General features: G+C 35.9%; 1 protein-coding gene across 6 annotated transcripts in view; it reads right to left on the reverse strand.

Annotated features, from left to right (window-relative positions):
- BCAS3 (BCAS3 microtubule associated cell migration factor) overlaps positions 1-22,457 on the reverse strand; it is a 485,527-nt gene that overhangs the window by 390,954 nt on the left and 72,116 nt on the right. For all 6 annotated transcript variants that reach the window (XM_045836907.1, XM_045836908.1, XM_045836904.1 and 3 more), the window contains exon 7: positions 20,424-20,496. In XM_045836907.1, coding sequence (XP_045692863.1) covers positions 20,424-20,496 — 73 coding nt within the window. The remainder of the gene's footprint in view (positions 1-20,423; positions 20,497-22,457) is intronic.

Genomic DNA, 22,457 nt, shown 5'->3' on the forward strand with positions numbered 1-22,457 from the left:
ACACCTCACTGAGTTAGGTTTTCCATTTGTCCATTTCATATTTCATCTAAGTTTTTAAAAATAAAGTTGTCTATACTATTGCTTATTATCCTTTAATGACCATAAGATCTGTAATAATGCCCCTTCATTCATTCTAGTATTTTCTGTTCTTCTCAATCTAAGGGTTATTGCTTTTATTAATGTTTTCAAAGACCTAGCTTTTGGTTCAACTTATTTTTCTGTTTTCTTTTCATTGATTTCCACTTTTTATTTTCTTCTTATTATTTTAGGTAAACTTTCTTATCTTTTTTAGATTCTTAAGGTGAAAGGTTTTAGATTTTCTTTTTGTTACATACCAAATTTTTATATGCTATTTTTTAAACCAATCTATTTTCTCATGAGTTCTGCTTTACCTACAGTTTAATTTCCAAACATTTTCCAATTTTCATTACAGATTTCTAATTTAATTGCATTGTGATTATAAAACACACTCTATCGCTGAGCCTTGCTTTATCACCCAGCATATGATCAGTCTTGGTGAATGATCCATCTGCACTTAAAAGTACGTGGGTATAAAATTTTACAAATATCAATTGAGTCTAACTGATACTATAGTCCTGTCTTCTATGGCCTGACTGATATGCTGTATACTTGTCCCACATGTTACTAAAAGAGAAATGTTAACCTCCAAGTTTAGTTGTTGATTTCTCTATTTCCCTTTCAGCTGTGATATCACTTCATGTATTTTGAAATATATATTTGAATAGTCATTTTTTAAAAGACTGAACATACTCAAAGAAGAACATGTGTTTGCCAGTCATCTCCCCTGCAGAAATGTTAGGTGATTGGATCCGTTACACATAAATAGGTGTTCCCTGCTAATACAGGCATATGTAAGTTTTGAGGCAGAGGAGAAAGAACTCTAAGGCAACTCCAAATAGACTGGATTAAAGTTCTAGTGAAGAAGGAGTATGGTAAGCTGCTGAAAATAAAAGGACTTAAACAGTTATGAATGTTTGGAACAGCTAGATAGAAACAGCGGCATATCCACAGCTAGTTTGCCATCTTTTGTTACATCTATGAAATACGCATACATACTAATATGTATGTATCACTAGAGTTTCACTATCAAAACCTAGCAGTTCAGCTTTTCTGACATTTGCTAACAAAAGTAGAATTTCCACTACATAAAAGCAAAATAAGGTAAAAGTGCAATAATTCAAAAATGGAACAAAATCTCCCAAGTCTCCTAGAAATTATCAAGTCTCATTTCCCAATAACAGAAAGTACAAGTTTGTCAGCCTATCAAATACCTCTCCTAAGTTAAAAATCCAGCGACCTGCCACCTCATCCGAAATAAATAAACCAGTATCATTAAGAATTCAAACATGTTAAACCTCTCAACTGGTTTTAATTATACTAATGAGGTACAAGTGAAACATATTCTCATTTTCTACATATCCCGATGAAACATAAGTAGTATATAACTATGTTGAAGTTATTATAACTAAAACGCTAACACATAAAAAATGTTACTTCAAAGCTATTACCAGTATGTAACTCTAAAAATAATATATGACCATACATAACATGTCATACACGAGATATTTGTAAATAACATTAATGATACACATTAATAATTCCAACACTTCTAAGAATAATAGAATTTAAAACATACAATGAGTTTATTAGAATAGAGAACAGTCTACTAATCCTCTCAAAATATTTTCCACTTCTCGTATAAGTCATTTAGAAGTACTTAAACATTCCTAATGAAGGAATGCAAATAAAGAAACTAAACAAATCTAGTTAATGTCATTGTACATTTTACAGACTTAGAAGTCCTGGAACTATAAGCCTCTAAAGGGCAGAAACTATGTCTTGCTTATTGTTGTATGTTGAACAAAGTACTATTCATTGAAAGAAGTATTTAAGAAGAGAAGAATTAACCAAGGTTAATTATTTGTTATCAATAAACTTCTCTATATGATACTATAATGGTGGTTACATGTTTTTATTAATTTGTCCAAACAGATAAAATATACAACACCAAGAGTAAAACCTAATCTAAACTACGGACTTCATGTGATAATGACATACCAATGTAGACACACCAAGTGGGGGGTGTTGATAATGACGGAGGCTATGCATGTGTGGGCAGAGGAGGTACATGGAAAATCTTTGTATCTCCTACTAAAATTTGCTGTGAATCAAAAAAAAATGTCTATTTTAAAAATACAGAATTAAAGACCAATTTCAAGAGATACTGTCAAAATTCCATTTCTGAAATTAAAATATTAAAATGTTTGACATAACTTTTTTGAATCTTACTTTGCTAATAATAAGTCCCATTTCTCTGGTAGCACTACAATTTTGGTTACTGTGCACTTGACAAATACCATCTTTTTTATAAAGATATTACATTTATTATTCATTTAACTTTATAATGATCCTATGAGACTTAAAATTTTATAGAAGAAAGCTCTTCTCTATGTATTTGTTTAATTCTTCACAATTTTCTTATTGACTTTGAGAAAGAAAGAGAGAGAAACATCAATATGTTATTCCTCTACTCAAGCATTCATTGGTTGCTTCTTATACGTGCCCTGACTGGAGATCGAACCCCAACCTTGGCGTACTGGGACAACGCTCTAACTGACTGAGCTACCCAGCCAGGGCCCACTTTTCTTTTTAATATTCAGCAGTAAAACATCAACAGCAATTTCAAATATTTAATATTTTAAGTTGCTGATATTCATGCAATAATTGATCAGGAAAGTGATTTCTAAACACAGAAAGGAACAAAAATGACAAAGACTGAAAGCTGCGACCTTGCCTTCATTGGCATTGAGTTTCCAGAAAAATAAAAAACAAAACGTGTCTGCCTCTGTATTTATATAGTAAATATTACAATTCACTATGATTATAGTGTTCCCATTATACTGTATTCTTTTAAAATAGTAAGTTAGCATACCAAAATCCCACTTTGCAATTCCCTACAATAAAGATAAAATAATCATCATTGATAATAGCAGAAATATTAATGAACTGTTCACTATTTTATAATTTTGAAAGATACATGAGTTTAGTGAGTGTATTAGGAATTTCTATAGCAACTTCCCATATTTTTTCCCTCATATGCACAATTTTTCTCCAAAATAAGGAAAGCCACTAACAGAGGGATACAAAGGAAGAGAAGCAAATCAGAGAAATTAAAAGTTAAATCTTTTCTTAATGATTAAGAATTATATCATAAAGTTCCCCCAAAACACATAGTTAATTTTCAGTCATGATATTACAAAGGAACTCTGAATAGTAAATGAATATATTTTTACAATTTATGTTGTTTATGGTAGAAGCAATAACACTTCAACAAAACAAAGCAAAATCTTGCTTGGACTTATTTCCTTGAAAAGCCACCTAATTTATAACTGCTTATCTGTTATGTTGAAGCATATACACAAGCATTCTGCACATCAACAGATACCTATCACTGTAGTTTGAGGAACATGGGACACTTGAAATGGGAGCATTACAGCCTGGCTCGGCTCACAACAAGGCAGTACTTACACTAACTTTTGCCAAGCAAGCACAGAGGCCAAATACACTACACCGTGTAAAAGTATATGTGTTTTACTTATTCCAGTGTTACTCTAAAACCTTATCAATGCACATTAAAGATTGAGTATACATATGAAATCAATACAAATCTTACTAAACATGTCAAAGAAATCGACAGTTCTTTACAGCATTTGAAATACATTGAGAAATGAAGAAAAAAGTTAAAGTTAATAAATTATATGAAATTTACTTCTCAAAGTTAAGGAATACCAAAAAGTACAGAGAGGTTTGAGAAAAGTGTATGTTTAAAATTTTATTCCTTCTATTAATTCCTTTCTCAATACATAAAATAACAACAGAAAATCTGAAAATGTGCTTATTTTTGGTTTACAGGGCACCTAAATATATTGTTCTAAATCAATTCCTCTCATTTGCATTAAAGTACAAAAAATCATTATTTGTACACCATAGAATTTGTTTGTTTCTAAGCTGGGAGGAATATTTATACTCATATTGGCTAAATGTTTACATTCCATAAGACTGTCATTCCTTCACCCCACCCCCAGCCCACTAGCAGCTGAGCTGTTTTGTTCACAGCCCTTCTGGCCCAGAGAAGTCCCATCCTCAGGACACAATTCTAGGCCTGTGGATTCTGCAGGTTTCGACAGGAGCTAAGAATAAAACATATATATACTGTCTTAAACAACTTTTTGTAGTATTTGTTGTACAAATAATATCCATTTATATACACACACCACTTTAGTTCAACTGTGGTATCAGGTACCCAAAACACGCAGATGAGACTTCAGTTACTTCTCTTAATAATATGCAGTTATTTCATAGTGAAATATAGTAATAAATTGCAATAGCACGAAATGACTAAAGATATAGATATGGTTAAAGCATAAGTAGTTTTCCAGTTTTAACAAAATAAAAGATTACTTTTCACATAGTAGTTAGAGAAAAAAAGGTTTTTCTTACTTGGCTGCTCTTGTAAAGGTAAGTGGCGGGGGGAGGTATTAAGAAGAATCAAACAACAAAGCAAAAGTTGTGAAATGCATGCTATTACACCCAATGTGGACCATTATAATTTTGAAGCAATATACTAGAAATGAAAATGTATAATTGCCTTCCACTGATCAAAAAGTTTTTATAAACATATGTCCTGAACAAATTAAATTATTTGTAACGTAATTTTGAAATGTGGTAATTTAAGGAAATAACCCTCATTCACAATTTACAAATAAAACTACTGTATGAATGGTCATCGATGCAATGCAAAAGTGTAACTACACCAAATGCAAAATACTAAGGTTATATTAGAGCAATTTGTAACCACAGCTTAACCAGCAAGATGTGAATTTCTGACACAACCTTATAAGAAATTTTAGATTTCATTATGAGGGGAACAAAATTCTCTTTATTGCTCAGAATGAAAAAAAACTAATTACTACCTTTACAAACTAAACCTATTTCTATATAATACCTAAATTAAAAATGGCAAAATAAATTTCTATCCAAGTAAAAGCATGAATTTATTTGCATTTCAAAACAGTGTATTAGTGTTTTTTGAGAATTATCTAAAAGGATTTAAGAAGACTAGTAAAGGGCTGGAGCTGAAGTTAGCACAGCAGCGCATATGAAATAATGGCTGACTAACTGAAATCTGGACTGTCTAAGAATATATGAAATGCAAGGTCAATATGTTTATGCTACAGACAGTATAGAAACACTGATTTTTACAGCAAGGGATGAAAAGCAGGTGGTTTTCCCAAAACTTACTTTTTTAAATTCATCAATGTGTACAAGCCAGGGATTTTATGACAAATAAATGGAATGATGTAAAGTTTCAGAGAAATAAGAGAGAAATGTCTGTAAGATTCTAGTCCCCGGCAAATGAAGAGCTAAAAATGGAAACTGGAAATTCCCATTTCAATTTCCAGAATTAAGCAATTTAACAGCTATCAGTCTGACTCTACACGAGAGGTTAGACTTCATTTTGAAAAGCATGCTTTAAGATCCAAATTCTCCTAAAAAATAGGCAGAATGTTTCTTTTCGGTTAACAAAAATAACTTCTTTACATTTGAACCTACATTTTGGACCTACATTTTTAAATAAAGAAGAAACTTTTTTAAAAAATCAAGCCTACCTCAGGCAAGCCTCAGTTCACTGGATCTATGTCACATTGATTTATAACAGTTATTTCTTAGGGGGTAAAAAAGCACACACAGATGCAAACAATTACTCTATTTTTGTAGGCAACAAGTGAGGTGGGTGGTAACTGAGAAATTTTTTTTAAATCCTGTCACAATATTCTGCTTTTTCTTAAGAAACCCTCCTCACACAACAAACGTTTGCCACATCAGAGAATTTCCAGGGCCCGAAGCATCACTTTGATTCCAGACCGCTGCAGGCATTAGCAGGAGGTAATTAGGGTAAAAAGTTCAGCCACAGTTCCATGTCTAGAGTCCTGCCAGAAATAAATTTCCTCTCTATTCACTGGTTTCTACTGTACCCTCCCTAAGAATCATATTGAAAACACATTTATCTTTGTAGAGTTTGTTCCTCTTGTAATTAACGTTATAGCGTTTACAGTGTTTAATAATTTTAAACGGCCCCGATCGCGGCCGCTTGGTCTTTGAGGGTGGAGGGGTGCATTATCATTTTTCCTACATTGCTGCTTCATTTGCAAAGCGACACACACCAGCGTGCGCTGCAGCTGTTTCCACCGAGCTCTCTGGTCATCATAAACTGCAGTTTTACTTCATGTTTGAGAAAGGTGCAGGGGCAAAAGTGCCAAACAGATGCACTCAGGATGTGTTCTATGAAATGTTTCGAGGAAATGAAAAAGACTAATATGAAAACAGTTTAAAATAAAACAGAAATGTTGCTTTACAACATACAAGTGTATTATATTTTATAGTTTCCAGAAAGAAAAATATGAAGTGTTACATTTAAGTAAGTGATAAAACTTAAGCACTTACAAGGTTTTTTCCTCAATCCCCAAGGGTACACTCAAAATGCTGTCTCCTGCTCCGAGTCCCTGTCTTCACTCCCCTCCACCAGCACACTCACCCACACCCACACCCACACCCACACCGGGAGGCTCGACTTAGTATGCCAGTTATCTCACAAGGACTGTTATAGTCTCCTTTGAATATTGTGCTTGGAAAACAAGGCGTAAATAAAATAATTTAATGCTAAGAAAAAGCACTTATAACAATTGGTTTTAACAAAGGATAAAAATCAGTTAACACTAAAATGTACATTCGAAAAACAAAAATAAAATACTGCCTCTAGGATACTATGGTTGTGACACTACCTTATTAAGGCCAGAAAACTTATTTTTAAAATAATAAAACACAATATGCAAGTCATTCATAATTTTTTCAAGGTTTTAAGCAAACTTTAAGTCCAAAAGGAGTTTTTCTTTATCTTTTCAAATTCTCCTCAAGTATTTGGTCCTCCGTACCCTAAGATATGACTAACAGCCTCACACATAGAAATAAACATGGAAATGGTAGCCCTCTGTACCACCTTGTGCAAAATACAAACCCAAAATCTCTTAGCATAAAAACAAAAACAACAGTTTCCTCCACCATTTCATTTGGCACAATCTTCCCCACACAGTAACTACCCAGGACTTCTTACTTGTCCTTTTTTCCCCTCTCATCATCTGGATGACTTCAAAGATTTTTGCCATCTTCCAGGGATGCTTTCCAACTAGACCTGTGTAACAACATCATGTTTTGTGCCATTACAGTTGAATTTACATTTCTCAAGCATCAACAAATGCTATTTAAAGGTGTTCAATAACTGAAATACTAGAAGGAAATAATGTAATAGTAGCTGAAATGTAGCAGGTACCCATAAATATTTCTTGCAAGAAGGTACAGCTCCTCTCAGAATAAAACAAAAGAAAACATCAAAATAAAGCATTTCTTTGAGATGGCAGCCTAGGAAGTCTATAGCCAACATTTTAAAATCATGTATACCAGATACAATAAGTACTTTTTACATCTCACTGAAGTGTGTAGTAATTTACTGTCATTTATGTCAACACAGTCTTTGATTAAAACACATTTAAGTCTTAATTAAAGCAAATAACCTTTCTCAAATCCCACTACTTTGATTCAAGATAATCATCAAGTAACAAAACTAGTGAGATTTTGTAAGATTTTACCCTATCTAAATACCATATAGCTAATATCAACAAAAATATTGCCCCCCCATTATGAAATACTAGATTTGGAAAATGTCATGGATATCCATAATGAATTACTTCATTTTCATCATCAATTTTTGTCCTTAGGATCGCCACACACAACTGATCTCTCAAGGCTCACTCCCTGGGCACATGCTCTGTCCCAGCAGAAAAAGAGTAAGTCTGCCTGTATGGAATTCCACAAAGTCAGAATCTACGCAGATGTTCCTTCCCTTTTGGTTTTCCTTTAATTTGCAAATCTTGTAATCTAAGCCTGAAGCTGACTGAACCAACATTTAAACCAGTATAGCAATATCAGCCAAAAACTCAATCTGTTCTCTATTTATATGTCAAGACTGCATCCTTTTGGTGGCAGAAAAAACTGTTGTTTTGAAATGATTACAGAGAGAAACTGCAAGTCCGTTAGTAGTTTTATGTCCTCGTTCTAATGGACAGCTTCACTTTGGAAAGGCGTTTAAGATGCAGAACAGAAGATGTGATTTCAAGACTCCCACCTTTATGTTTTTAACTATACACTAAAGTCACCTTAAACTATAGGACAGCAAAGAATCTCCCCAAAAAAGACCTCAGTGACACTCACATACACATGTTACACAGAAACGTGCTGCTTCTACTGAGTGCCAAGAAGGGCAGAAGGGATGCATTATAAAGGGGCAGGAGAAAACTATTGTGTATAATAGATATGCTTATTATCTTGATTGGAGTGACAGATTCATGGGCATATACAAATGTCAAAACATATCATACTGTACACTTTAGGTGCCGTTCATCATGTTTCAATTATACCTCAATAAAAATAAAATATATAAATATAACATGAGGTTCTATGGGGGAATGTAAACAAATTACCATTTTCCAATGAAAGTAAAGGGGTCCCCCCATTCATCAGAGATACTATGAGACTCAGTGCTGGCGAGCACAAGAAGCCTGACAAACGTGTAGCACAAGTACTGGGTAAGGCGGGCACAGCCCGTTCTCCAATAGTCACACAGGGCTGCTTTACATCTATTCAGATATGTATTTGTTCTTCAAACATGGACGAAAATAAATTTTTGGCAAAGAGTATTCCCTGGCTACCCTTCATATCTTTCTGACCCAGATAATATGGTGCACCTAATATGGGCCTGATACTTTTCTGAATATTTGAAAAGACTGAGTCATTTAATTCTCACTGGAACTAATAAGCACAGTAGTTAATTCTGAGCACCACTTTACAAACAAGGAAACCGAGACTGAGGACTGTTGAATAATTTAGTTTAGATAGCTAGCTAATAATCACATTGGTCTGTGTGAGGCCAAAATCTTTGTTCTTTTCATTATTCTGCACTATCCATGGGTTCAGAAGTATCAGTGAATATTACAGAGTGCCATCATTAGGCTAAATACATATAGAAAGAAAATTATAGAACCCAAAATAAAGTCAGATTCATTAAACATAAGTACCACTTCTGGTAGAGGTCCTGTTAGACTCAGCACCACAAAAGCTGCCACTGAAGGCCCAGCATCATCCACAATATCCTGGTGTCAGGATTGGTTTAGAAGGCTTACACACTATTAGACCACTATCCTCTAGCAATCTTTCCTTATGTCAAATTTCTAGAAACCTTATGTAACATGTCCTAAGTAATGCCTCAGGAGAGATGTATCTACAGACCTGAAATGCAACAAGAAACTGTGATGGTTTTCCACCCAGAGGTAGTCAGAAAGAGTCCAAATATATACTACTATAGCCCAAAGCGAAGTTAGAGCAATACACTTCAACAGAAAGACGAAGTGAGTTACACATGCAATTTTAAATTTTCTAGTAGCCACACTGGAGAAAAAACTAGGAATAAGCAGGTGAAAATAATTTTTTAGATATTTAACATAATATACCCACAATATTAGCATTTCACTTGGCACCAACCACATTTCAATAGCTTGCTCAATAGTCAAATCTGCTTGATCAGCACAAGAAGAATTTCTAGCCAGGTAATACTCAGGCGTACAGATCCTAAAGAAAAGGCAAACATGAAATACACCCAAGAAAATAAACATCATGCTCTCAACTCAATGTTATGATGTTATTTCAATACTTACTCTCTGAATAAAATTTCAAAAATTAGTGTGTATTTGTTCCCCAAGAACCACTATTAAAATCAGCTAGAACAACATGACAAGAATAACACACAGCTCCTGAAAACACACCTCTTTGCAATGCTGCTTCTATAGTAAAATGTAAGGCGAGGTGGTCTCATTTTAATAGAATTTGTGGCTAATTTTTGTCCTCAACCAGTTGGGAGTCAGACAGTATAGGAAACAAACCTTTCCCAAGTGCTTTCTTTTGCTTTGCCTTACCAGCATTCTCTGACACAAATTCTAAAAAGCTGAATAGAGATCCTTAAAACTGCTGGGAGCACTTGACTGCCTACTTTAAGCTTTAAGCTTTTCCCACTTATGATCAATATTTTAAAATATATATTAAGAAAATATGCATATAGTGTACATAATAAGATAGCACTAATATTCATTGTTAAATAAAGCCATGCTGTAATATATTAACAAGGGGCAAAAATAAACAAGGTGCAGATAAAAACAATGCAACCCAAATGTTTTTACCAATATATTTGTATATGTGTATATGGCCACCTAACTCTGAATCTCCGAATATCTTTGAAAAACAATACATATCAAAAAGGAAAGCAAATGAAATCACCCCTAAATCATGCTGCAGAATAACTAAAGAGAAAAAAGCCAACAACTTTATTTATGTGGGGAGGAAAGGCTTAAATACTCAACATTGGCAGAGCTTTCTCCTGAGCTCCCCCAGAGCTGAGCAGAGATTACTTGAAAAAGAAGGAGGGAATGCAATGGTCCTAATGCTGGCAGAGCACAGATAGATAAAAATCACCTAGAATTTACTTCCAGAAGCAAGGGAGTAGGCCACTGCTTTAAAAAAAAAAAAAAAAAAAGTCTCAGATCAGTTGGATCAAATCATCAGCTACTAATTAATCAAAAGTCAGGGGATGAGAACATGCACAGGACCAGAGATGCCTATTAGAGGAATCACATCAGGCAGGGGATGAATCCTTGGGAGCTTAGTGGTAAAAGAAAGATAGAAGTAAGAGCTGCAGGTAAGGGTCTTACCAGAAAACCACGGGAAGAACTGAATCCATTGCCCCAAGGTATCATTTATTAAAGAAACCCTATAATTCACTATACCTACAGAAAACCAGGTAAAGCACCCTAACCTCTCCAACCACAACCCCAAATCATTATAATACTGATTTTGTTAACCCTGCCCCCCAAAAATCATACTGACTTTATTATGAATGAAAAAAAAGGAATAACAACATTCACACAAAATTACTAGGAAACCAGAGTTTTATCTTAATGAAAATATGCCCTCAAAATCTCACAAAATAGAAAACACAACAGTGTAAGACAGTTACCCTAATATGCATGCCTCACTTAGTAACTTTAATTTGTTCCTGAAAACTCTGCCACTAAATGAAAAGGATTAAGTGGAAAATCATTTCCATTACTATTCATGGCAAAAAATATAATGAGTTCTATCCCAATGCATATTTTCACACAGAGGGAAAAAATATTTGAGCACTAAAAATGTTTATATAATAAACATTATTTTGAAAGTAAATATAGATTATAGTATAAAAAATTTAATCCACTTTTAGGTAGACATTGACATCAGAATCAGTCACGTTTGATGAGAATTATCTTTTCCTTGACATTATGACAATAAACTTTTTTTAAAAAACAACATGACAGCCATAAAAGAGGACTCTGTATGAAAAACAGTACGAGGTAGAAGACAGACTGTCATTTCGTAGCTCGATAATATTAATTCAGCATTCGCTTCATTCTTCATTCAATGTGTTATATACATTTTCAATGTCTCATATACCATGACTACTTCTCATGACATGATGCAGTTTCCTAGAACATAGAGCTGGTTCAACAGAGTAAGCTAGCTCTTTAAAAATATACTTTTTCAAAGGGGGATGGAATCAAGGGCGGGAAGTGGGGATGGATGGGTTGGGGGAGAGTTGTGGGGGAAAAATGGAGATGACTGTACTTGAACAACAATAAAAAATGTGGAAAAAAGAAAAAATATATACTTTTTTATTCTATGTTTATTTTCAATCCTCTCTACGGCTGGTGGGGGCGTGGTGGGGGAAAATGGAGACAACTATACTTAAACAACAATAAAAATGGAAAAAATATAAATAAATAAAGATCATAAAAGTTTTTTCCTTTGCTTCACTTGGATCTGCACCATTTCTCCTCACTAATTTTTCAAACTTTTTGGGACTCATGAATCCCTTGCTCTCAAAACACACATTATAATGAACAATTACAGACATGAAACAAAACTATAAATCAGAAATCCACAAACTCAGAATGGTCAAATAATAGGAAGATATGAAAGAAGAGTTAACTGAATTGAGATTGAGAATTTAGAAAAATGGGAACATGCAAATTAAAACCACAATGAGAAATTATTAAATATTTATTAGAATGGCTAAAATTAAACAAACTGATAAAGCCAAATGTTGGTGAGGAACTACAGGAAATGGAAATCTCATACTGTGTTGGTAGGACTGTAAAATGGGACAACCACTTTTAAAAACACACAACTAACATGTGGTTCAGCCATTCTATTCATGGGTATTTAAGGGAAAAGCAAGCATGCCTCTAGAAAGACTTCAACAATACGTCCATAGAAGCAGTCTTTGTGAAAGCCAAAAACCACAATACCCACCAACGAGTGAATGGATAATCAAATGTGGTATGCCCATACACCATACTAGCAATAAGAATGAATAAACTATTGATAAATGCAACAAGAATGAATATCAAAATAAATATAATGCATAGCAGCAGACAGGCCAAAGGAAAGTGTATCCTGTATGATTTCATTTCTATAAAGCTCTAGAAAATTCAAACTAATCTATAATGGCAGAAAGTAGAGCAGTAGCACCTAAGGGAAAGGATCTGGGAGGGAGGAAGAATTATAAAGAGACAAGAATCATGGGGGAGGGGTGATATTTTCATTATTTTGCCTGTGATGATGATTTCATATATGTATACATAGGTCAAAAATATAGAACTGTACATTTTAAGTATATATACTTTATTAAATGTTAATTACTCCTCAACAAAACTGTTAAAAGGGTATATGTATACACACACATTAGAGTCTTTTCTGCCATTTCCACTAAAACTTATGATTCTGACTGGGGAGTGACATCAATATATTCAAGGAAGTTGTATTAATGAAATTAACAGCATTTTAATAGTTGTGCTACAGTATAATAGCAACTAAATATAAAGTATACAAGCTCAATTAAATGCAGAAAAACAGTAAGAAACCAGGTTTTTCAAGGCTCAGTTTGACCATGTGCTCAGGCTACAATGTCCTTAGAGCTTCTCTCTACCTGGTCTTTGTCCATTTTGTCTTTTTCTCCTTAATTTAATAGTCTCACCTCTTCCTTCTATCCCCACCAAAGTACCTTTGCCTTTTTAAAGGTAAAGTTCCATATTTACTAGTAATTTGTTATTAGTATTAACATTTCTTTCTATGTGTTCCAATGTAATCAGGATTATCGATCTGATTACAATGCTGAGTAATTTCCTCCACACCTGTTTTCCCCATAGTCTCCATTCCAGTGTGCTGTCCACCCCTGCAAACACACTGCATCCTCTGAGCCCTGCCCCTTGCTATGGGCGACTGACCCATGTGACAGGGACTGCATCAGTGGGCTCCTTATACCTTCAGAACCCAGCCTCTGGTTTCTGTCTTGGTTTGGCCCAGGAGAGCCATCTGGAGAAGTGAGAGTAAGGCCGGGATACCCGGCTGCTCACTGTCAGGTGATGCAGACAGACGGAGCCCCTCCATCAGAGGCCACAGTTCCCATCAGGTGACCCTCTCTCCCCTTGATTAGAAATGGTAAAGGACCCCATTTGAATATGTCATCTGTTTCCTGGCAGGACCCTAACAGTACAGGTTTTGGAGAAAATATATATATGCATATGGCAAGCAAGGCAGTTCTTTAAAAAATATAACCAACATTCATTAGATTTGGTCCCCTACCTATGACCATTTTGATAGGCTCTTTGAAATTTGTACCAATTTCAGGATCACAAGGAAATACACACAACAATGTCTGCAAACATGATCTTACAATGCACCACTTGGTGGTGTCCATAATTCAGATACTATATTTTAAAGTAAATACATAAAAAAGCTTTCCCTGTTTACAAATTTTGTGTGATATGTATATCAGCTTACAGATTTGTCCTGCACGTGTTTTAAACTGTATACATGTGAGTCAAGTGTATAAAATCCTGGCTCTCTGCCTCACTCCTACAGGAAAACTAAAAATTTGCTTTAAGTAAATAAAGGAACTTGGTAAATTCTCCATAATTAACATTTACACTAGTGACTCTTCTTTACTAAAAGCAGTGTTAACATTTCAAGACATATAAATTAGATCCCTAAGCCACATGAGAAAATGTAGTTAAGAATTAATAGTAATGTCATCTTATTTCCTCAAGATTTCACTACATCCATTACCAGATGAACGGGGCATGCTCTAACATGGTCTGAGGCTTCCGTTGGTTCTACTATAATCCTGAAGTCAAGAGGCCCGTGAACCATCAATAATACTGGCTACCTTAGCAGACTAACCCATCTCTTTAAAAACCTCTATGTCAATGGGACAGCTCTCAGCATAAATGCTATACCAAAGATGTAAAAGCTCATTCTTTGAAAGCAGTAAAGAGAGTCACAGATAGCTAGAAGAAATGGTGGAAGACTCATGGAAATGAAAAATACCTGTGAAATGGGCTAGTGAAAAACTTGATGCTTGAGGGCAGGCCAAGGAACTGCTGGAAAAAGCCCATGTGCTGGAGCAACAAAGACTGGAAGAATGGCATAAATCTTTTTCGTGTGTGTTTCTGTGGAAGTATCACTGGCCCAAATTATGATTCTATCAGACCTCACAAATACAACAGGATGATAATAAATCAAAACTGAAAATACTTAGTATCATTTGTAAAGGCTCCTTGGCATTTCATAACAAAAAAGAAACATTGCATCCTTATTATCTCAAGCAATCAACCTTCTAGTACATTTAAAATAACCCTACTTACTTTAGATACAAATTGAAATAAAATCTCTTCAGAAACAATTCAGGATTGTGTAACTATGTTTAGCCTCCAACTAAATAACTACTGTTTAGGGCAGGGGCTACCAAATACCCCTTGGAATTCTCCCAGTCCAAGATGACCTTTTTGGCAGTTTGTCATGAAACTGCAAAAATATTAATACTGTGAACTAGCTGTATTATAGTTAATGAGCAGTCATTAATTTTGAAATTAAGTCTTTACTCCTATTTAGCCATTAAATTGTTTTCTCTCTTCAACATAAATGTAAAACAGCAGATCCTCAAGTATAGCTATATCTTTGATTGCCAAATTTTTTATTTTTTTGATTAAAATTCAACCTGGGCAACAGAGTGCCTAGTTAATAAAAGGTAAGAGTTTCCTAACCAATGGAAATAAATTTTCTCACTCTTACAATTTCCCACCACCAAAGGGATGGGAAATACGATGGGAGCCTCTACAGTTAAATCGCATGATCTTCACGGTTCTTTCTACTTGGAATATTGTTTCTCTATGTAAACATCACATCTCCAATCTGCACATTGTGTGTAACATGATGATAGTACACTGAAGTAAACATTCTTCAAGGTCTGCATTCAGCTGTTGAATAATATTACTCTTTTGCAATTATTCATAATACCCAACAAGATCCTAACCACAAACAGCTACATTACTGGAACTGTTTAGTATACAATGAACTTTAGTTTTCTAAAAATATACTGTTTCCTTAGTATACTGTCCATACTTCCGCTCCCTCCCTCAAATTGTTACACAAGGCACTGATTTAATCCCTGGATCAGTAGCACAGTAAACACTATCTCCAAGACCTTAAATGGCTTATCTAGAATGATTATGGCATTGCTACACACACACACAAGATAGAATAAAAGAATCCCTAGAATATCAAAATAAGTGGCATTTTAATGACTATCATGAATGCAATAAAAGCCGGTGTTTTAAATAGTAGGCTAAAGCATAATGTGTTTATATCCAATGGATAAAATATGAGGAAGAACTGGGATGGTTTTCATAACAATCCCTCCTTCTTTGAAAGGTACTGCAAATCTTTAAAAATGAAATCTGTATTTTAAAAACAATTTTGACTTTTCTCGAGAATAATTTAATAAGCAGTATTAAATGTGAATATAAGCCACTGACACTGTCCAAAGCACCTAGTGCTCAATTAAGCATGTGCCAGGGAAATAAGATGGCAAAAGACAAGTCTTCTATCTCTCCAAAGGGAGAAGGAAGTTCTAAAATGTTATACACACAAGCTTTGAGGACGATGTCAACAACCTGGTTCAGGAAATATGGTTCCTCAGATTAAGATATTTACTCAAAATCTGAAGACCAGCACGTGAGGCACAGGCCAGGCTCCACAACTGGCTGTGACTGAAACTCCCTTCGCTTCAGTTTCCTCGTGTGTAAGATGAGGATAATACAGCCTCCCTCATCCGCTGGTTAAGATTAAATGATGCTGCATAACAGAAAAGACTTAACAGACCTGGTACATCGCAGGCATTGAACATTTGCCTTCCAGTCCCTGGTGCTATATTAGCTTAGTCAATAAGTGCATGCCTCATTAAAAAACAGGGGGAGGGTTTATAACAGTTTTTAAGCCTGGGATTTGCAAAACAGGTTCTAAAATAATTCCCCTATAACTAGAATTCTCTGTTGTGATACTCAACTTTAAAGTTCCTAAAAAGTGTCTAGTGGGTCTAACATCACCATCTGCCAATCTATTGCAAACACTTAGAATAACACTTCAAATATATACTCACTCACAGATCGATTGCTCAGATTAGAGAGAAAATTCTATTCACAACTGCAACATGACACTTACAAGAAACAGAGCACAGCCCTGTATGAAAATGTCCTTCTTGAGACTGTAAACATTCTGACAAACATACTATATAATAAGTTCAGCAAACAAGTAAGTGAAATCAAAATGAGTATTTTCTAGGAGCCTCTTGCACTAGAAAGACAGGTATTGAGAGAGAGGGGGTGGGGGGGCAAGCATGCATGGAATAGGGAGTTTATATACAGTAATAACAAGACACCTTATCCTAGAACTTAAAAGTGCATGAAGTGACTTATGGAAGTAATTCAAAAATTTCTTTGCATTTATTTATCAATAATCATTATTAAAACAACCCAGCAATACAGACATATGGAAGTCAGTTTATTGTTAGAATGATTCCCCTTCCATGACAAAAATTAAGAAGCAAAATGGAAAAAAGAAAATGAACCATCTACACTAGAATTTTTTTGAGAGAGAGAGAGAATGAGAGAGGAAAAGGGAGGTAAAGAGAGAAAGAGAAAAACATCAATTTGTTGTTCCACTTATTTATGTATTCATTGGTTGATTCTTGTATGTCCTTGACTGGGGATCAAACCTACAACCTTGGGGTATTGGGACGATGTCCTAACCAACCGAGCTACCTGGTCAGGACCTAGAATAGCATCTCAATAGCACTTGCCTATTTGAAAACATTTGCCTATGTTTTCAAATAGGCAAATGCTATTTTAATCAGGACTATAGTCATTGCCCCTGTGGTGATTAATTTTGTGTCAACTTGGCTATGCCACAATAACCAGATTTGGTCAAATATTCTAGATATTTTTGTGAAGATTTTTTTTTAGTTAAGATTAACATTCAAATCAGCAGAATTTGAGTAAAGCAGATTATACTATATAATATGAAGAGACTCATCCAATCAGTTGAAAGTGTTAATAAAAAAGTTTTTTTAAATGACAAGAGGACCATCTCGGAGGAAGAGGGAATTCTGTCTCCAGACTGGAATTGCAACCATTCTCTAAATCTCCAGATTTTGGACTTGCCAGCTTTCACCATTATGTGAGCCAATGGCTTAAAATCTCTCCCTCACTCTCTCTATACATACAGATACGTGCACGCACACACCCACACATCCTATTTCTTCCTTTTCTCTGCAGAACCCTGACTAATGTAATAACCCACACACCACTAAATTCCATTCTCACCACCAACTACATGTAATCACCTTACCCTCTCTTTTATACCTTATGTTTTGACAAAGTGATATCTCAATACAAAACAATCTCCTAATCATACAGTTAGCAGAGCTGATCAGAAATAGAACATCTTTCAAAAACTACAAGCCAAACTTGGCAGGTAGCTAGTGTCTTCCACAGACACGTCTTTCTGGTGGGCTTCCAGAGGTCTTCATGCACGTGGTTCTTCTCTATGTGGTTCCCGTTCGGTTTCAGGTCCCTTGTCAACACATCAGTTCCCTGGTTAGTGTGCTGGCTTTAATACGGCGCTGAGTACCTCCAGCAAGGTTGGTATTTCACTTTTTATATCTCTTCAACTCCAGAATTCCATTGCATTTTTCTATCATTTCTAACTCCCCAGTGAGATTCTCTATTTGTTGAATCACCATTATCACACTTTCCTTTAATTTTAGACACATGGTTCATTAAGTTCTTAGAGTATATTTCTAACAGCTGCTTTAAAAATTCTTGCCTGTAAAATTTAACAGTGGAGAGAATCAGAAACAGCTTCTACTGCCTGCATTTTTTGTCACTATATCACACTTCCCAGTTTTTTTGGCCATGTGTCATACATGAGGTTATGTTGAATACTAACCATTTTATGTAATATGGTATAACAACTCTGGAAATATGTCTTCCTCGAAAATGTAGAGTTACTAAAGCCTCTGCTTGCTTGGTCTTAATTTTTTGTTGTTTTGTTTTTATTTTAAAGCCTGGTTTCCCAGGGTTGCTCCTGTGTCCTAGTGGTTAGTCAATGATTCAACAGAGAATTTGCTTCAATACTCACTCAGTACAGGCTGTTATCCTTCCCAGGAAAATCTATGTGTGGACAGGGGAGCACATTCAACACTCAGAACATTTTCGAGTCTCCCAGATTTTAGTTTCCCCTGGACCTTTTGCAGACACTTTGCACAAACAGAAAGCCTCACCTAAGACTTTAGGTGACAAGAGCCACTGCCCTCCCAACTCAAGAGCGTAACTTCCATGGACAATGCTGCCGGGCAGGCAACACATGAGCATCTTCCAAGCACAGCAGGGAAGTGCCACTCCTCGTGACCCTCTCCATCCACTCCTGAATACTCAACCGTGTTGCAAGGAGAAGGGTGGAGTGTGATGGGGGCCCACGCACGAATGCCACAGATCCCCACTGGTAGTACTCAAAGTTCACCAGTTCTCAAACATAAACAATTTTCAGATTGCTGTAAGCCATTGGCTGAGTTCCAGAGCACTGAAATGGTTGGTTTTGTCTGTTCTGCAGATAATATTAGTCCTAAGTCATAAACCTCCATCATCCTTAAGTGTATTTATACCAGTTTCTGTTCTACTGCTACAGATTTATAACCATCTTGGAAGTCCTTACTCTTCCACATGTACTGTGAACCATTCCTGCCTTGGCAGGGTGGCTCAGCTGGCTGGAGCATCCTCCCTTACACCAAAAGGTTGCAGATTCGATCCCTGGTCAGGGCACACACTTAGGTTGCAGGTTCGATCCCCAGTCTGGGCACATAAGGCACGCAAACGATTGATGTTTCTCACTCACATCAATGTTTCTCTCTCTCTCTCTCTTTCTCTCCCTTTCTCTCTCTGAAATAAACAAACATACCCTCAGGTGAGGATTCTTTTAAAAACTTTCCTTTCCTTTAGACCCAACATATGATGCACCTTCTTCATGAGGCCATGTCCCCTTAATTCATGCACACTAATCTCTGCCTTCACTGAATTCCTATTATACATCATTATTTCATAATTAGTTTCTGTGACCTATACCTTGTTTTTCCAGCCACAGCCTTAAATTTTGGGGATAAGGAATTGGATTTTCTTGCTTTTGCATCTTCATTCCATACCTGTACATCAGAATTCCCCAAACTCCAGGCCACAAACAGGTACCAATCCTGGCCCATTAGGAACCAAGCTGCACAGCAGGAGGTGAGTTTGAATTCAATGAGCTTGAAACATCCCAAAACCGTTCCCCCCAAGCACCAGTCTGTGGAAAAACTCTGTTCCACAAAACCAATCCCTGGTGCCAAAAAGGTTGGGGATTGCTGCTGTAAATGATTTCCCATTTCAACTCCAAAATTAACACTTATAACGCATGTAGTTGAACTATTTACCTAGAATGCAAATTAAGACTCTAAGATCCAATCATTCTATTCCATTAACACATTCTCCTTTCTCCACTGCATCCATGATCTAAAGTGCACACGGTGAGCTGAGAGCACATGCTGGGGACTACCGGTTGTCAAGGCTAATATCCATTTTAATCATCTTCCTTACTAACAGAAATATAATAATTTCCCAGTGTTCATCACACTAGGAGTTCAAGTTGAAGAGATGCACTAACTTAAAAGACAGTAGTCATCTAGAGTTCACTAGGGAAATGGGTGATCAAAGTTCACCCTCTGAAATAACAATGTAAATTTTTAATGAAGCTTCAAAGAATTTTTAAAGTTCCCTTACCCAGAAGATCCAGTGCTCTTACAAACTCCAAGGAGGGGCCTTTTTTCAGCAAAGCTATCACACTTCTGAGCACCTGATAAGGAACATAAAATGTAAAACAAAACTTTGAGAAGTATTCTTACATCATGCCCAGTATCTTCATGCTCTCAAAATATTTACAGCTGAAGAGATAGCAAAACATTCATTATAAATTGATACAATTTATACATTTGAATGAGCAAAAAACAGAAAAGGTATAAATAAGCCTATTACTAGTTTTAAAAATTAAACTTGCTCTTAAAATACTTTTTAAAATTTTTTAAATTAACTTAAATCTTATATACATATTCTCCATGAGATCAAAACAATCATGTCAACTCTACTAAATAATTATCTAGAGCTAGTATAATCTTTATGTCAAAACTAAATAAAGGTAGTTCGGGACAGGAAAATTATAAAATTATAGGCCATTCTCAAAACACATAAATATAAAAATCCTTTAAAAACCGAAAAAGAGACTTCCAGTCAAGATGCAGGTATAGATAGACATGCTTTGCCTCCTCACGCAACCACAAAAAGGAATTACAACTAAATCTCAAAACAAATAACACCCAGAATTGTCAGAAAATCAAACTGTCTAAAAGTCCAACAACCAAGGATTTAAAAAAGCCACAGCCATCCAGACAGGTAGGAGGGGCAGAGACACAGAGACAGGATGGAGAGGCGAGAAGACATCGTATGGCTCGGAGAGGCAGTGGCATCAGCCAAACGGGCACAGGTGATCCCACATTCACGTGCAGTGGATAAAAATTGGGAGGGATACTTGGGAGCAAGTGATCCCAGCCCTAGGCCATACCACACAGCCCAGGGTTCCAACACCAGGAAGATAAATCCCTGTAACTTCTGGCTGTAAAAACCAATGAGGACTGGGACGGTGGAAGAAACGACTGGATTATTAGGAAAATTCATTTAAAGGGCCCACTAGGTCTTAAAATGTATGCAAACCCACCCAATCTGAGATTCAACCCCAGGGCAATAGCTGGAAGGGCACCAGTCGCACATGGGGAGTGGGTGAAGTGACTTGAAACGACGTGAGTACCAGGCAAACCCCCCGAAGCCAGGCAGCAGCACAGTCCCCTCTTCCAGCCCTTCCCCAACACGGAGCCACAAAGCAGTGAGGTGGGTTGCCCCACCCTGATTTCTCAAAAGAAACTTTGCAGGCAAGAAGGGACCAGCAAGTAATATTGAAAGTGTTGAAAAGCAAGTACCTATCACCTAGATTATTCTGTCCAGCAAAGCTCTCATTTAGAATTAAAGGGCAGATAACTGCTTCCCAGACAAGCTAAAATTAAGGGAGTTTATCATCACCAACCCAATATTAAATGAAATGTTAAAGGGACTTATTTAAGAAAAAGAAGATCAAAACTATGAGCATTAAAACAGCAACAAATTCACAACTATCAACAACTGAATCTAAAAAAAAACACACACACCAAAAACTGAGCTAACAACCAGAACAGGAACAGAGTCATGGGGGGGGGGGGTACAGAGATCATATGGAGGGTTATCAGCTGGGAGGGAGAAAGGGACGAATGTAGGAAAAGGTGCAGGGATTAAAAAGCGTAATTGGTAGGTACAAAACAGACAGGGGATGATAAGAATAGTATAGGGAATAGAGGAGCTAAAGAACATATATGCATGGCCCATGGATATGAACTAAGGGGGGGAACTGCTAGACGGAAGGGGCATACTAGGCAGAGGGGGATAAAGGAGGGAAAATTGGGACAACTGTAAGAGCATAATCAATAAAATATACTTTAAAAATTAAGTACAAAAAATGAAAAAGAAAAAAGAGAAAACAACCAAAAATCCCAGAAATCACAATACTGGGCACATATCCCACAGAAATAAAAGCTCTGTCCATACAAATCTGTGCACAAATAATCATAGCAGGTTCATTTGTAATGGCCAAAAAGTGAAATCATCCCAGATGTCCTTTCACATATGAATGTTATCTCCACACCATGTAATATCAATCTATACTATTAAGAAACT

Source organism: Phyllostomus hastatus, unplaced genomic scaffold (genome assembly GCF_019186645.2).
Source record: "Phyllostomus hastatus isolate PE091 unplaced genomic scaffold, TTU_PhHast_1.1 phas_contig_210, whole genome shotgun sequence".
Lineage (NCBI taxonomy): Eukaryota > Metazoa > Chordata > Mammalia > Chiroptera > Phyllostomidae > Phyllostomus > Phyllostomus hastatus.